The sequence below is a fragment of the Hemibagrus wyckioides genome, linkage group LG14 (genome assembly GCF_019097595.1).
Source record: "Hemibagrus wyckioides isolate EC202008001 linkage group LG14, SWU_Hwy_1.0, whole genome shotgun sequence".
Taxonomy (NCBI): Eukaryota; Metazoa; Chordata; class Actinopteri; order Siluriformes; family Bagridae; genus Hemibagrus; species Hemibagrus wyckioides.
Window position 1 is genome coordinate 11,359,512 of NC_080723.1, and position 12,907 is coordinate 11,372,418.

Genomic DNA, 12,907 nt, shown 5'->3' on the forward strand with positions numbered 1-12,907 from the left:
CTGCTTCAATCAGCAGGTGCAGGTTCTTTATTAGCACCTAGAAAAGAGTTGGCAGAGATTCTGCCTGCAAAGTCTTCTAACTGTGGAACAACCTTTCAATTAGTGTTCAGGACTCATGAACATTCTCAGTCTTAGTTTGAAAACATATTTGTTCAGTCAGACATTTTGCTTTCTCTCAGGTGAAGCTACAGATCAGTTTTGTTGAGAGTACTGTGGTGTTATGCAGTAGTTACGAGTTAGTATTGAGTACTGTGCTAGACCTGGCAGCGTCCCTGCTTACACTACACATACACCTTTTTATATCACTGTATTGTAAGAGCCAATCTAATGTCTACTGTCTCTGTCAACATATACAGTCATGTGAAAAAATTAGGACACCCCATTGAATATTCAGTTCTTTATTAAGAAATGTCAACATGTCAATTTCTGATCTTTCTTTAATTTGTACCTGTAGATGAAAGTGGTGTAATTGCATGTAAACAACAAAATATCACTTTGTTTTCACTTATTAAACAAAAGAAATCAACAAAAATGAGCATTTCACCTGAGGTTTCCCCATTGGCTGAAATAACCTCAATGAAATGTTTCTTGTAGCCATCTACCAGTTTCTGACATAGACTGGAAGAAAGTTTCCCCTGTTCCTCAATGCAGAATTCTTTCAGCTATGTGATGTTTGGGGGGTTTCTTGCATGCATTGTCTGTTTCAAATCACCCCACAGGATCTCAATATGATTCAGATCTGTGTTTGACTTGGCCATTCCAGAATTCTTCATTTTTTACTTTTCAACCAGTCCTTGGTAGATTTACTGGTATGTTTTGGGTCATTGTCATGTTGCAAGGTTCAGTTATGCTTTAACTTCAATTCTTTGACACATGTTCTTACATGTTCCTCAAGCACCTTCTGATACAATGTAGACTTCATAATGGATTCTGTGATGGTGAGCTGGCCAGGTCCTGCTGCAGCAAAGTATCTCCAAACCATAACACTTCCACCTCCATGTTTCATAGTTGGTATTAGGTTCATTCGCTGAAATGCTGTATTTGGAACATGCCCTGTTATGTTGTCCAAATAAATAAATTAAATCTGTCTGAAGAACATTATTCCAGAAGTCTTGGCCTTTGTCTTTGTGTTCTTTGGGAAACTTCAGTCTTGCCCTCATGTTTTTTAGACAGCAAAGGTTTCCTACTTGCACAGCTCTCATAATAATTAAAGTTGTGTAGTCTCTTTCTGATTGTAGATTCATGCACTTTGGCATAAACTGTACAGTGCCATTGCCAAATCCTGATACTACTGCTATAGCTCCTATATCTTGTAATTAATTACAGGGTTCATTTGCACATGGACTAGGAAGATAGGATTTATATTGACTCATAGTAAGTCTCACTCTATAACTACATAAAGTTACAGAGGAAGATCCAAGTTCTGCCAGTGTACTGTTTACTGTATAAAAACAATATCTAAGACAGCAAGTTCCTGATACTCTATTTCCATTTGGAGCCTTTTTTAACTTGTGACTTACCTTCTGCCACTGTCAATGGGTTCACATGGATACCCTAAAGATTTAAAGTGTCTAAAACTGTTTATGCCAAAGTCTCACTTTTGCTTCAGTTGGTAATCACAGAGATTTGAACCTTGAACATATAGGGCAAAAATCATTAGAGTAAATGAGCAGGAAGTTTGAGATAATCTGGCCTGTTGCAGTATCATTGGACAGTTCCTTCACTTTGCTGCTAGAAGACTTTTAATGGAAGCAGTGTTTTAGAGCAGCATTAGATACATTTTAAGCATCAGACCCTAAAACACACATGGCTTTTGGGTTGATCTCTGCACTGTAGAAGGCTACCTCATCTGGATCCCAGTAGTGGTGCTTCCCGGTATACCATCCTAGTCGAAGTCCACAACTCATGGATAGATCGTGGATCAAGCAATGTGTGTATGCTTTGTCAAACTTTTAGGAAGCTGAGAACAAATGGTTTTATAGGAAAACAATCAACAAGTGAAAGGTTTGATGGTGCTTTGTGTTTTATTTTTTTTTTTACTTATCATAGTTTTCAAGGCTTACAGTCTATTATCATCCACATGTTAAGCTACTTAAAATCCAATGCCCCAGATAAAACAATAAAAAGATTTTTCAAAAATGGTTCATTATATTATACACTGTAATTCATTTAGATGCCACATGTATGTTATATAAGGATGTAGTGAGTGAAGCCTCACATCTGACACTATATACTGCAGGAGTTCAGAATAATCCATTTATTTAGAGAATGAGGTGCAGATTGAAAGATAATAAGCAAATCAAGTAGCAATTATTGTCCATCATCCTTTTTTAAATTTGCCAGTCAGTGTATCCCAATCAACTCTGAAACACATTCTGATTGACTGCAAGACAGATTTACCACATGGCTGATACATCTGGCAGAAGAACAAGATGCTCACATGTCCAGCAGCACAATACCTGCCTCTGCTTCCATAACGACCTTCTTTAACCTTCTTTATTTGCCAGTAAAAGGGCCATAATCACGCTGTGGGAATAGCACAGAATTGGAAGATGCTGAAGGTTGCATTTCCCAGCTGAGATTGCTTCAGTAAAAACTCTGGCCAGACCTTAGTGTGATCTTCATGGAGATTGTATCATAATAGTGTATAGTGTTCTGAAAGGATGTGGTGGATGACACTTGTGAGAGCAACAGTATTATATGCTGAGCTTGGTATATTGGTATAGTTTGGCTGAGCAGATACCAGAAAACGTGGCTGGAGTGTCAATGTTCATCCAGTAGAGGTAGGCTGCAGAGGATTTGTGAGTACAAGCCCAGGCCAACGTAAAGCCATCACAAACACTTTCCAAAGTCTCTGGGAATAATAGCTAATGGCTCTAGAGGCAAGACTCATCCTGGGTTTGACCCCCATAGGGTGGGGGAGAAAAAAAGTAGGGTACTATAAAATTGATAATTGTGTAGATGCCTTCATCATACCTTTAGAAGCTTTAAGGGAGCAATTCTCCAGTGTGTGCAAACATTACAGGGATTATAAGAATTAGTCATGTAACAAAATTTTGCCTCCAACATACATGAATGTACCTGCACGTGTAAAAATTACAGGGCTGCCAATAACAATACTGTTTTGTGGTCATTTTTGTTTCATGATTTCTGTCTCAAACAACAAGGACTGAATATGGCTGCTCACAAGAACACATAAACAAAAAAAACCACAAAAATTAAATAAACAAGCACTTATAATAGGAAAACTTTCAGATTTACTTAGTAACCCACATTTAATTTCAATGTTATCTTATAAGGTTTAATATGATTAAAAGTCTGTTTTTAAATGTAAATTAGTTTAAAAAAAAAAACGGTTCAATATAAAGATGTTATTAGAAAAGTATTTATAATAAAAAAGAAACTATTATAAATTCGTAGAATTTAAAAGCCCAGCCCTATAATTAGATTTTATTTTTGCCTGATGTTAATATCAGCATGAATTTTGTTTTCATCCAGAAGAGGTTTGTGGTCCCAATTCATTTACAAATAATGCACCAAATAATACATCAGTTCCAGCATATAGGACAATGGATAATGAGAAGATTAAAATGTGAATTCAAAGGCAAAAAAGGTTTACTATGGACACTACTGTCAGCAAATTAAAATCCTAGGATTGCCACTATTGTCTATATTGTTGAACTGTGATTAGATTGTAGACATGAATTTAACTGATCAATGAAGGAAGCAGATAAGATGATGATTATTTGTGGAGGTAAGCATCTAGCCACAGCTCACCAGACTTCTTCAAAGACCTGAAATGGACATGAATAAAATCTCAGTTTTAGCAGACCTGAAGTACCGTATCTGATTTCATATTATCATTTCATGTAAAAATAAATTTTACCATTATTTGTTTCAAATTTAATTGAAACTTTGGAATATTGAATGAACTGCAGTGTTAAGTTAACTACCTGACAATGTCACACCAGGATTCCCACAGGCCTTTAACCTGATAGTGAATTCCATACTTCTCACAAAGTTCTCGTACTTGAGGAGATGCACGGCTATAGTTATGACGAGGCATCATGGGGAAGAGACTGGTTTGGGGGGGAAAAAAGTACAGACATACAAGAGCTCCATACAGAAGTATGTTGCTAATATTCATGCACTTATGAACATAAACCTAAAAACAATGCTAGTCCACTTACTGATGCTCAATCTGGAAGTTGAGATGGCCGCTGAACCAATCATTGAATGGTGAATGCTCAATATTACAAGTAGCTTTCAACTAAACAAAAAGCCACAAAAGCACATATTAAACCTCTAGAAATAAAACATCACATACTGATTTAGTATTTTGCTACGCCTTAACATACTTCCCTAGTACATATTCTGTATTAAATAAAGAAATACTCACACAACCATGCCATGGTTAGTCACTGAGATCACATATTTTAAATATTTGGACATTGTCAATATTAGTTGTGTAATATTATACATGTGTGTATTATTAAGTCATTATTTCACTTACAATTGTATATAATATAATATGTAATATAATATAATTGTATTGAATTGTATTTAACTCTCAACATGAAGTCCAAAGGGTTTACACTGCCACTGATGCAAGCGATAATTAGCTGGAAAATCTAATTGACTATTTGGCGTATTCTTAAAAACATGCTCTGGTAAGTCAAGGAACACCTAAAAGCCCAGAAGACCATGGATGATAACTGTGGTGGATGAAAGAAGAATTCTTTCTGATAAAGAAGACCTTCCAGGAGTTAGGCCTGTCTGTGTTAAAGTCAACAATCAAAAGAAGCCTTCACTAGAGTAAATACTGTGTTTACCACAAGCCCAAAAACATTAAGATCAGATTAAAAAAAATGTGTACAATCCCTGAGCAACACCTTATGGACTTATAAGACAAAGAACAACTTGTAGCAGAAGAGAAGAGAAAGGGAAGAGAAGAGTCAAAGAGCACCACCTCATCTTATGGTGTTATGAATGGCTGCCACTGGAACTTGTTCCTTTGTATTTTTTTTGATGATGTGACAGCTGAGAACTACAGCAGAATGAATTCTGAAGTATATTTGATCAGATTCAGCTTTGTAACTCATTGAACTTTGCCTCACAGTGTAGACTGGCATTGAGTCTAAGCATTCTGTAATGGCCATGACCTAAATCAACTTAAGCATGCATGTTGCTTACTCAAGGACCAAATTGGCCCAAAGAACAAAGTGTACTGGACCCCTATACTTAGAATTCTACAGATCTGTCAGCTTTGTAAACTTCAGAGGAATCTACAAAGGGTTTATAATATATTTGAGGTGGGCAAGCACAAGTCACAAATCACTTCATGACTACTGATGTCAGGACAACTGGTCTGTAGTCATTCAGGCTTGTGATCCTTGGCTTTTTCTCAACGGCAGGATGTATCAAGTAAGCAGGGATAGAGCAAAGGGCTAAAGATTGATTGAAAAAAAAATTAGTGAACTTTGGCTTATCAGCACAGTGTGTCAGAGTGGCAAAAGAAATTGAGTCTTCTGGTCTCAGAGGTAATAAAAAGGCTATGGCGGTAGACCCAGTCCATGTGAGGATGACTGGCTGATGGGATTGAGGTGTTTATGGACAGAGGGGAGATATTTGTGAAGCAAATAATTTTGACACCTAAAGACTATGTAAAATTCAATGCAAATTAAAAGTAATTGTTGGCATGGACCACAATCTTCTACAGACATTACAGGTAGAGATTCAGTGTTGATATTCTTTCTAGAGGAACCATCCCCAAATACAGAGTGCAGATCATATTTTGTTTATATGCATACAAAAATGGAAATGTTTGCTTGATTTCTTAACATAGTCATTAAACTAATGTGTGCATGCTATTTCAGTATTATTGCATACAGAGTACAGTTCTGTAAAAGCTTGAGATGTCTATTGATTAGGAGCTAAAAATGTACCTGCATGCTGAGCCAATCGTCATGTTTATCATGGTCAATGTCCATGGGAATGTGGTTCATCTGGGTCACCCACACAAACCAATGACTTTCAAGAAACCTAGATATTACACCAGTAAGAGAAAATACAATATATTTTTTGTCATGTGAAGGATTGGGACGAACTGAATTCTAATTTTCTGTCCAAAATCAGGGTAAGCAGAACACTGTTGAAGTCTTACCTTACAAAAGTCATAAGCACTAAAGATCCCACAATTCCATAATAGGGAGAATAAAACATGAGGTAACGTGTATAGTAGGACAAATACCATGCAAAATCCTGAAAAAAACCCCACATAATATTCTTAAGTACGTCTCTATATAAGCAAGGGGCAGTTCTACTGTATGTTTAGACATAACACTGAAGGTGTAACACGTAAAAGGCATCGTCATGACAACTTACCACCCAATCCCGTTGCAAATACATAGTTTGCAAAACGTGCATGTTAAAGTACAACGGAATGAGCAGAGGAGGGCCAACTGGAGAGAATGAGGAGAGAGAGTACAAAAGTGTGGGTATGGAGTGGTTTAAATGATAAACATAAAGCTAGTGAATTATTCAGAATAATAAAGCAATGAATGACATATAAGCAATGAATGACATACCCAAAAAGAAGTACTGGTGCTGACGGTTATACGGCATGTGCTTCAACTTTTTAATCCCATACTGTAACAAAGTTAGATGGAAAAAAATTATAAACAAACAGAACATTTTAAAGTAAAATATGCATTGTGAAGTCTGTGAAGGTGTGAAAGCTAATCAATTACTATACAAATATACCTGTACTTGATATGAACACAGAAATCATTTAGTTTACCTCAACAGGCAGGATGTTTCCCAAGACCAGTATTTTCAACATGTTGATGTCCGGGTCTTTAGTGACAATATTAGGCTTAGCATGGTGCTGAAAGTGGCGGTGGTTCCACCAATTTGCAGAAGCCCCCTAAATATTCATAAAACACATATACACACAGAGTGGTACACTAGGGAAAGTCATACATCTTGGGCAGGCATATTTTAATATACAACAATGAGTCAAAAGTTAACACTGATCATCTTCAGGTGCCAAATTGTTATGGCCAGATGTCTTGGTTTGGGTCTCCGAAATGACAGGGCTTGTAGGGTGGTGAGAGCCTACTGAGAATGGGACAAGGGGAAAGAAACCAGAAACTTGCAACAGGGTGTTATGCACCCAAAGGTGGTGAGGGCTGTCCTGTCATGTTGCAGAAATGGTTAATAATGGTTATATCGCAGCACTCTGTTGTGCATGGAGCGGCATAGCCACAGACCTGGTCAGAGTGCCCATGCTAACATTGTCAACTGTCCAGGGACTGTGTGCCTTCAATAGTACAAAAAAGTCTGATCTGTGTAGCACCACCTTGCACCTTATAGGACTTAAAGGATCTGTTGCTAATGTCTTGGTGCCAGATTCACTTTCAGAGGTCTTGTACAGTCAGTGCCTAGAGTTGTTTTAGAAGGACATACATATATCTAAATGGTAAATAGTAGTATACATCTTGATCTGATACCTTCAGGTGTCCAATGATAAATTTGTGCATTAGATGATCCCAAGTAGAATTTTTAAAGACTGACAGGTGACCAAAATCATGCTGAAGCCAGCCAGCCTGAGCCTGCAGGGCAAAAGAGAGAAAGCTCACATCAACATATGGCTTGTTACGACATTGTACCTTATTTTTATCCCCAATTTGTTTACCTGCCAATTCACTTTAACCAGCTATACTCATATGACGTCTACAAAATTGGGTTTTGGAAAAATGCCATTTTATTAATCTTATTTCATTATTCTCCTGGTGTATGTGTTGCCTACTACCAGTATTAAGCATTTACATGTTTTGGTTTGTTTTGACTGACATCATTCTTATACACAAACTCATGTTTTAATTGTATTGGAGCCCAGGATTATACCATTGTCTGAACACACACACACGTACACACACACGTAACATTAATGATGCTGTATTTAACCCTGGGCTATGTTACAGATAGTTTTTAAGAAAACTAACTAACTAACTAACTAAAAAATGATTCTGATGTACAGACAGAAATGTCACAGAAAATGTTAGCTTTGGTTTCCCCTATGTATTAAAACATATTTACCAAGAGTACAATCCATATTAAAGATGAAGCCATCCTACCTGTGAAATGGTCAGAATGACAGATATTAGAAGGGAAATAATCCAGCCATTGCCAAATGTCCAAAGGAGTGCCACAGACAGGGCTTCCAGGAGCAGAATGTGCCCAAGATATAGTATAAAAAACAGTGGACTGGTGCGGAACAAGCCCTGCACTTCCAACTTCTTACGCAAGGCTCGGAAATCTTCCATTAATGCAGCCTGAGAAAGATAATGAGACAAGAGCCAGACTGAATGGAATTGAGGGGCAATCTTATTAATCAATAATATTAATATATATATATATTATATACACTACACAATAATATATATATATATATATATATATATATATATATATATATATATATACACTATATATACACTACACACTATATATACACTACACACTATATATACACTATATATATGTATATATATATATATATATATATACACTAATTATATTATATATATTTATATTATATATATTCTGAAGTATGTTAAATAAACTATCCTGAAACTACATAAAGTGAGTGGAGGACCTCCAAAAAGTGAGTGGAGGACCTTGTGGAGTGTGTGGAGATTTCCTGCTTACTTGTTTACTTGCAAATTACTAATAGGAATAAATCTGAAAATATACTGGCTCTGTGTCCTAATTTACTGCTTGATTGTTTTAATAGTAGTGACTGCTCTTTAACAGTCAGTGTGGCCAATTGGCTTGCATCTGGCAACTCCGTGGGGGATCCCCTGTGTTTGGTGGGGTTCCATGGTCAGAGTCACCAAGTCATGACTTTTTGCTTTATAACTCAGCAAGGAAACAAAACAAGGAAGCCACCATGATTAAAAGAATAAACTAAATTTGAACTATGTTTATTTCTATGAAACCGGACTATGTGTGATGAGTAATTGAGTGATAACACCATATAATGTGAATGATATTCACAAGATCATTACATACAGTTATATTTAAGTATAATATCTCATTGTAACCTGTGGAAATAACTATTGTTTAATCTGCAATGGAGTAAAAGAATGTAACATGACCCTCAGACAAACTGGGGCAAATTGTACTGCCACTAATAAGCAACAGGTGGCAGTAAATACAGAACCATTATTTTGTCCCAAAGTAAACTCAGCCATAGTCACATGCATTTTAAACCCTAACAGCCAATCGGTGGCCAAGCTTGAACCAGGCCACCCAGCAGGCCAGATACAGTTTCAATGGCAACAGACATAATAATATGTTTGCACCCCACAAACGGTTAAACTCCTCATTTAGTATTTCCCACTGCAAGCTGGCCTGACAGTACCTCTGAAGGGGCAAGCCAAGAAATGCTACTGATTCAGTTATCTGATAATCTGTCAGGACATATGTGGAAACCTGACCATAACACTCAGATGTGCTGTTTGAACACCCAGCCCCATGACTCTATTGTGTGACCACAAATATATAATGATTTGACACAAATGATAAAATATTTTTAAACACAAAAACTATGGCACAACATTCCCCCTCAGTAGATGCTCATTTCTATGTCTGTAACAGATACACATTTGTGTGGTCTTTAGTTGCAGCCGTACGTTTTTGCCGTGGTCTTGACTGGGCTCTGAAGGTGCCAACTCTCCCAGCAGTAGTGGCTTCATGAACTTCCTCACGTATCGCTGATCCGGATGGAATGCTGTGAATGCGTCCTGCACAAAACAGCACTTTCATTTCAGTGTCCACAAAGTACACCAATATTTCTCTTTTGCTCAATAATATTGTGTGCATATCAACATCTCTAACTACTTAGAATTACTACATATCTTGTTTTAAAGTTTCCTTTAGAGATCTGATGAGGTATCTAGTTACCGTTGAATCCTCGCCAGCATAGTGTTCAAGAATTCTGCGTCCTCCAGGATGTCTCTTTGTCCACTCGCTCACATTGTACACTTTCCTCTCGATCACCAGCCACTGATCACCCCTGCGAATGTGTTTCTGCACTTCCTCCCAGGTGTACTGTGCACATATACCATTTTCTCCTGACCCCAGCTGCTCACCCCAATGTCCTCCTCCACCCATCTCTCTGTTAACATCCAGTTAACTCAGGTTAGGAAAGTTCAAAAGGCATAAAGCCCCCCAAAGATCTCTTATAAAGAGATCAGATAAATAGATGGATAGAATACTAGTAAACAAGTTAATTACTCTATCACATTGCTTTTTACTGTTGGTGTAGAGATTTCAGTTAAACCCAGTAATAAAATCCACGCTGCAATCCTGGTTATAAAGCCTTTTCATATCAGCTAATCAATCTCTGGCTAAACACAACACCTGGCTTGATAATGAAAAATGCATCTAAGCATAGCAAATGTACATATATGAAATAATGTTAGAACAAAAACTTTCAAATGCAATTTAACACGATACAATTTCTTCATATTTCAACATTCACCACCATACATATGAACAATAAACACAAAATGTCCAGGATTGCTGGAAAGAATGGGGGGGGGGGACTTTTCCATTTGATTTAAGAAATATGCATTCGTTTTTCTAATTTTTATGCATTTTTATTTGAAAAAAAAAGAGAAAATGTTCTTGTCAAATAATGGCTATTTTATAGATTTGTCTGAACATGCAGTTATCTAGTCTACTTATATAAATTCACACACAAAAATAATCTCAGATTTTGCTGTCCAATTAAAAATGTATTTCATACAGTAGGAGGAAAATGTACCTGTTGTGAGGATTCAGAGACGGTTGTGGTTAGACTGTAATACAGTCTAGATTAAAGACAAAAAATAAAATAATACATTTTATTTAGTGTCCCATACCATCTTGTGCAAACACATATCCATCACAGGATACAACAGAAGAATGACGGCTGACTGCAGATGCAGTAAGATGTACTCACTCGTCAGGGTTTAACTTCTTTGCATGCAGGGAGTCGTGATGTGATCATGGAACTGTGGTCAGTCCTGCGTGCTAAATGGATGTATTCGGTGTTATCAGTGTTATCCCACGGCGCGCCGCTGCGCTTTCATACCGGCTCTCATCACTGCGCTCCTCTCCTGAGTTCCAAACAGATCGTTCGAGCGCTTCTGCTCCAATCCGCGCGCGCGCCCTGCAGCTTTCTGACCAATCAGCGCGCAGCACTTCTTTCTTTTAATTTATCCTCTCTCTCTCTCTCTCTCTCTCTCTCTCTCTCTCTCTCTCTCTCTCTCTCCCTTTGTGGGTGACTGAGAGTGTGAGAAAGAAAGTTGGTCCTTTACATTAAAAAAGATATTCGATGATTCCTTTGCTTGTTCCACGTGTATCCTTTGCACTTTGTATCATCAACCTCTAACACTTCTTTATTATTTTGTTCCTGCTGGAAGTAGGCTTTGCTGGATGACTTATACTACAACAGTAAAACTGCGCAAAGGAGAAAAGGGTTTATAAGTGTTACAGAAAAAAAAAGTGACATTACATTAGTGGAAAAAAAAAATCTGAAGCTTGAAATATTAACACAAGCAGAGTTTAGGATGCAATAAATAAATAAATAAATAAAATAAAAATAAACACCCCCCAACCCCATAACGAAAAAAAAAAAATGGTAAAAATGGTTTGCTGTCAAAATGAAGGTAATCTGACAGCCTTTCAGGACTAACAGCTGAGTTCATCAAGCTCTTCATCGACGACTAGCATATAGCTCTGACTAATTCTTTTCTTTAATCTAGCCTCTCGATCATCAACTAATAAATCTTGTTAACTTTAGCAAAAGAGTGTGATCTCAGTGATATAGGTTCTACTGACTATTTCACCTAATCACACAATTATCCTTTTGTAACTATATTAATGGAAATAAACAGAAAAATAGCCACAATATAGATTAACTCCGTTGGCAATTACCTACATATCTAGCTACTCATCATTAACATATTCATTGTTGAATACTGCACTGGCATGTTTTCTCCAACAGTTCTGGATACCTCTTAAATGTTTAGTCTTGACAACAATGTTGAGGTAAAAATATCGTCCCACTGTGACAAAGGCTTATATGGCTGAATGGAAATTTACATTAGGCATCTACATTCTTTTGTAGAAAGACAAGGTCCTATTTCAGTGTTATCAGTTGTACCAGCTGCCCATTGAAACTATCTTCAAGTACGCAATTGCAAGGTATGATATCTTAATGATATGGATAAAAGTATCAGGCCTGAAAAAAGATAAAAGTTATTTAGTATAATGCTGATATTTTAAAATCCACACAGAAATGACCAGCATCAGGCATCCAGTTCATTACTCTGACTTCAGTAGGAGCATCACCCTTTCTTCTTAATTGATTTGTAGCAACTAAGAATTTTTGCTGTAACCTTAAACCTTATCTCAGGAATCTTATTCACAGTCTGCGTGCACAATCCCGAACACACTCACTACTGTCTTTACTCTTTTACTGTATGTGGTAATGATTTATATATTACAGATTAATGATAAATTCTGCCTCATTTATTAAGCTGGATATGAATGTGCTGGTTGGTGATCATTCATAAGAGCCTTTACCCAAGAAATTTGGTATCCATGAAAATGGTGTTCAAAAAAAGCTCATAAACTCATGTTAATCTATGCATAAGAAGACTAATCTCAAATATGCTTGCAAACCTACAATAACTGGCTTTAAATAATATAAACAACAATGTGTTTACATTTATTTAACAATGAGCATTTACATATACAGAATAAACTGACCAGTTTAAGTAGTTTATGTATTTATCTAAAATTTTGTGAATCCCTGTCTTTTCATATAGACAGGGGTCTTTACATATTAATT

General features: G+C 36.8%; 1 protein-coding gene across 1 annotated transcript; it reads right to left on the minus strand.

Moving 5' to 3' along the window:
* Window positions 1–2,005: 2,005 nt before the first annotated feature.
* On the minus strand, window positions 2,006–11,169 carry LOC131365224 (fatty acid desaturase 2). Its single transcript, XM_058408910.1, has 14 exons — window positions 11,012–11,169; window positions 10,835–10,880; window positions 9,970–10,183; window positions 9,699–9,809; window positions 8,139–8,336; window positions 7,512–7,613; window positions 6,800–6,925; window positions 6,588–6,648; window positions 6,385–6,461; window positions 6,164–6,261; window positions 5,946–6,042; window positions 4,191–4,270; window positions 3,954–4,079; window positions 2,006–3,794 (listed from the first exon to the last, which is right to left on the minus strand). Exons 3-14 carry the CDS (start codon window positions 10,177–10,179, stop codon window positions 3,743–3,745), a joined length of 1,338 nt encoding a protein of 445 aa, XP_058264893.1. The 5' UTR covers window positions 10,180–10,183; window positions 10,835–10,880; window positions 11,012–11,169; the 3' UTR covers window positions 2,006–3,742.
* Between the last annotated feature and the right edge of the window lie 1,738 nt (window positions 11,170–12,907).